Source organism: Crocuta crocuta, unplaced genomic scaffold, assembly GCF_008692635.1.
Source record: "Crocuta crocuta isolate KB4526 unplaced genomic scaffold, BGI_CrCroc_1.0 scaffold35, whole genome shotgun sequence".
NCBI lineage: Eukaryota > Metazoa > Chordata > Mammalia > Carnivora > Hyaenidae > Crocuta > Crocuta crocuta.
The window spans coordinates 8515027-8518352 of record NW_027530625.1 but is presented as its reverse complement, the minus strand read 5'-3'; the positions used below and the strand labels follow the sequence as shown (position 1 = coordinate 8518352).

The 3326-nt window shown below is 60.0% G+C and overlaps 1 protein-coding gene across 1 annotated transcript in view; it reads right to left on the bottom strand.

Annotated features, from left to right (window-relative positions):
- CFAP77 (cilia and flagella associated protein 77) overlaps positions 1-3326 on the bottom strand; it is a 130961-nt gene that overhangs the window by 22003 nt on the left and 105632 nt on the right. Inside the window, exon 5 of the mRNA XM_077768507.1 lies at positions 2731-2832. Within this exon, the coding sequence (XP_077624633.1) occupies positions 2731-2832 (102 nt within the window). The remainder of the gene's footprint in view (positions 1-2730; positions 2833-3326) is intronic.

Below are 3326 nucleotides of genomic sequence, written 5' to 3'. Positions count from 1 at the left end.
CCAGGAGGGACACAGAGCCTCCCAGGGCCTCTCGCGGGCCGCCCGGCGCCCCGCGCCCCCGCCCTCGCCGCTGGCCCTCCTGAGCCCAGGCCCGGTGGTCAGGGCAGCCAGGGGTGGGGGGCGCCGGGACACTCAGGTGGGGAAGGGGCTTCCATCAGGTCTCCGCAGGCTTTCTAATTCTGCCATTCTGGGCTGTACCGGTCATCCATCCTTCCATCCATCCATCCATCCATTCATTCATTCATTCATTCATCTCCTTCATTCTTTCCATATTTACTGGGCACTCACTGGGTGCAGGGCTCTGGGGATACGGTGAGACTCACAACAGGCATGGCCCTAGGGGGCTCACGTTTTGCTGGGGAAGATGGACAGCTAATTGCCCAATTAACTAATTAATTGTGATGAGGATACATACTGTGAAGGGGAGAGAGGGGCCCTGCCGTGCTCAAGAGGCACCTGCTGGTGTGTGGCCAGAGTGAAGGAAGGATTCTCAGGAGGCCAGGGACCCTTTCTAACAGGGCATGTTCCTTCACCCCTCTGTGCCTCAGTTTCCACATCCGTGGAATGGGGACATACTTTCTATGAGATACTTTTTGTGGGTGGTATTTCCCCAACGGGGGTAGGTTCTGAGCGTTGCATCCATAAAGGCATCACTCCGGGGGGGGAGGGGGGGGTCTCTGCTGGGCTGTCCAGGGTGCTGCCCAGGGTCGAGCCCTGCTCTGAGAGGCCTGCAAAGAAACTTCCGGAACCCCATGAACATTCCCAAAAAGACGGCCAGCACCCTGTGCACGCTGGGGCTCGCATTTTTATTCTTCTTCATTGTTTCCAGGACACAGTGGGCCCAACGGTCCGAGGGACATGGCTTCCAGGTCAGGGGCAGGACAGCCCCAACTCTGTGCCGCCCGGAGTCGGGGGCGGGACACCCTCGCTCTGAAGATGAGGCTCACTAATCCCGAACGTGACTTAGCACGATGCCGGCACCGAGTAAAAGTGTCGCATTACTGGACCCCTCCTGCTGTTCCCGCCCACGGTCCACACAGCCGTCCAGCAGGCCAGTCCCCTCTCTTGAAAACAGAAACTTGTCCGTTCACTTCTGAACTTGTGCTCCCAGCCGGGGCCAGGCGCCGGGGGGTCGCCGCTGTGTGACACCGGCTCCTGACGCGGGAGCATCGCGCAGGGGGGTTGGGGTGGAGGCCCCTTCCTTGCTCCGCTGGGCCAAGACCACCTGAGCCCTCTCTTTGTCCAGGCCTTGGTGGCTACGGGCAGGTTCCAAATCGGAGCCGAGAGGCTGGGGGTTGACGCCGCCGAGTGACGTGGGGGGGAGGGGGGATGGTCTCATGCCTGTGGGGCCCTGGGGCCCCGTCCCTCCCCGGGGCAGCATCCCAGCGCAAATCAGAGAGAAAATCAGAGTGGTCAGAGCAGAGGAGGAAAGACAACAGAAGGAGGGGCCGGGCAGGAGGCTGTGGAGAGAGGGGTCGGGGGGAAACGTGGTTACAGAGGCAGGAAATTGGGGGAGACAGAAAAACCAGAGTGGAGCTGCCCAGGCTCAGCGCCTCCAGCCTCCCAGCGCCTCCGGCTCTGCGCCCGGTCAAGTTTGCGTGCGGGGCGGCACGGGCTGATGGGCGGCGGGCGGATGGTCACTGACATGTGCTGACGGAGGCCACTTGCGCAGGACGCAAGAGGCCGCGTCGGGGGGCAGGCAGGCTTCTCCGCAGAAGTCGGCAGCCTGTTCGACTGCATTAGGCTCAGGAAGGCACTGGCCCCTTCATTGTCTAAATTGCAGTTTAACTCGATACCGCGGGTGGGCCGGGCTGGCCGGGAACGCTGCTCTGTCCAGCTGTCTTCCTGGAGCCGCGCGTGTCCCTGAGGCTCCCCGGAAAGGCTCGCGGGGCCCGAGCTGGGCACTCGGAAGCTGCGGTCCCCAAATCTCCTCTGGACCACGCCCCCGGCCCTCACATCGCTCTTCCCCGGCTAAAGTTCTCCGAAGGTGAAGCCCCCTCTGGGTGTGATGGGGCCGCCTGGCCTAATCAACATGAGTTCAGTTCGGAGGCGGAGCATGGCGGGTGCTAGATCATTCTGAGTGCTCCCCTCTCCCCAGGGACGCCCCCCTGCAAGGGGTTTAGCGGCAGTGGCGAGGGGCCGTCCTCCCCCCCAGTGCAGAATGTGGCGCGTTGATGACCCCATCGGCGGAGGGGGGTTTGGCCCAGACAGTGTCTACTGTGGCGGACAGACACCCAGGCTCTGTGCTCAGCGCAAGGCGGCCACTCAAGCCCGCGATGGCCACACTCCCTGTGGCCAAGCTCCACTTCAATCAACGTGAAGGACCAGGGAGATGACATGAGACGATGTAACAATAATATGACACTTGCTGTCTGGGCGCCTGGGTGGCTCAGTCAGTTACGTGTCCCACTCTCGATTTCAGCTCAGGTCATGATCTCATGGTTCTCGGGCTCGCGCCCCGAGTTAGGCTCTGTGCTGGCAGTGCGAAACCTGCTTAGGGTTCTCTCTCTCCCTCTCTCTCTGTCCCTCCCCCGCTCACACACACACTCTCTCAAAATAAATAAGCTTAAAACATTAAAAGATATATATATATATAATAGTTGCTGTTATTATACCAACTGGTGGTTAGAAGCCGATAGAAGCTCACCGCCTAGAAGACAGGTGAGGACCCAGCAAAGTGAGAGACACCCACCCTGAGTGCGGGAAGGGGCGGGTGGAGGCGAGACTGACCTTCTGGAAGTGAGGCATATGCCAGAGGGCGTCCAGCTTCACGGGCGGCTTGTACTTCCTCAGCTGACTGCTGCGGGTCTCATACAGCTTCCCCAGGATCACCTACAGGCCACAGAGAGGCGGACGTGGGTGGGTGCCTGGAGGAGGCCGGCTGTGAGGGTGGGGGCGAGGGCAGAGGGCTGGGCTTCCCGGGGCGGCAGCCCCCTGAGTCACGGTCCCCGGTTCTGATATCACCGCACCCGCCCTGCTCGGTGGACTGCGGGACCGCGGGGGCCACGACCACGTTGTTCTGGTTTTTGGCTTCGGCCCCAGAGCTGGTGGGGCTGTTTTGTGCGGAGGTCATCTTCCCGTGCCCTGCTGCGGCTTGAATTTTGGGATCCTCCTGGGACAGGGTCCCCACTAAAACCCTGGAGGGGCCCTATTCACGGGCTCTGTTTCTCTAAAGCGTGTAATAGTGGTATGTTTGTGTCCTTTTTCTTTTCTTTCTTTTTGAAAAATTTAAAAATGTTTTTATTTATTTTCTTTTTTTATATTTTTTAATTTATTTCTAGGAGAGAGAGAGAGAGCGTGAGCAGGGGAGGGTCAGAGAGAGAGGG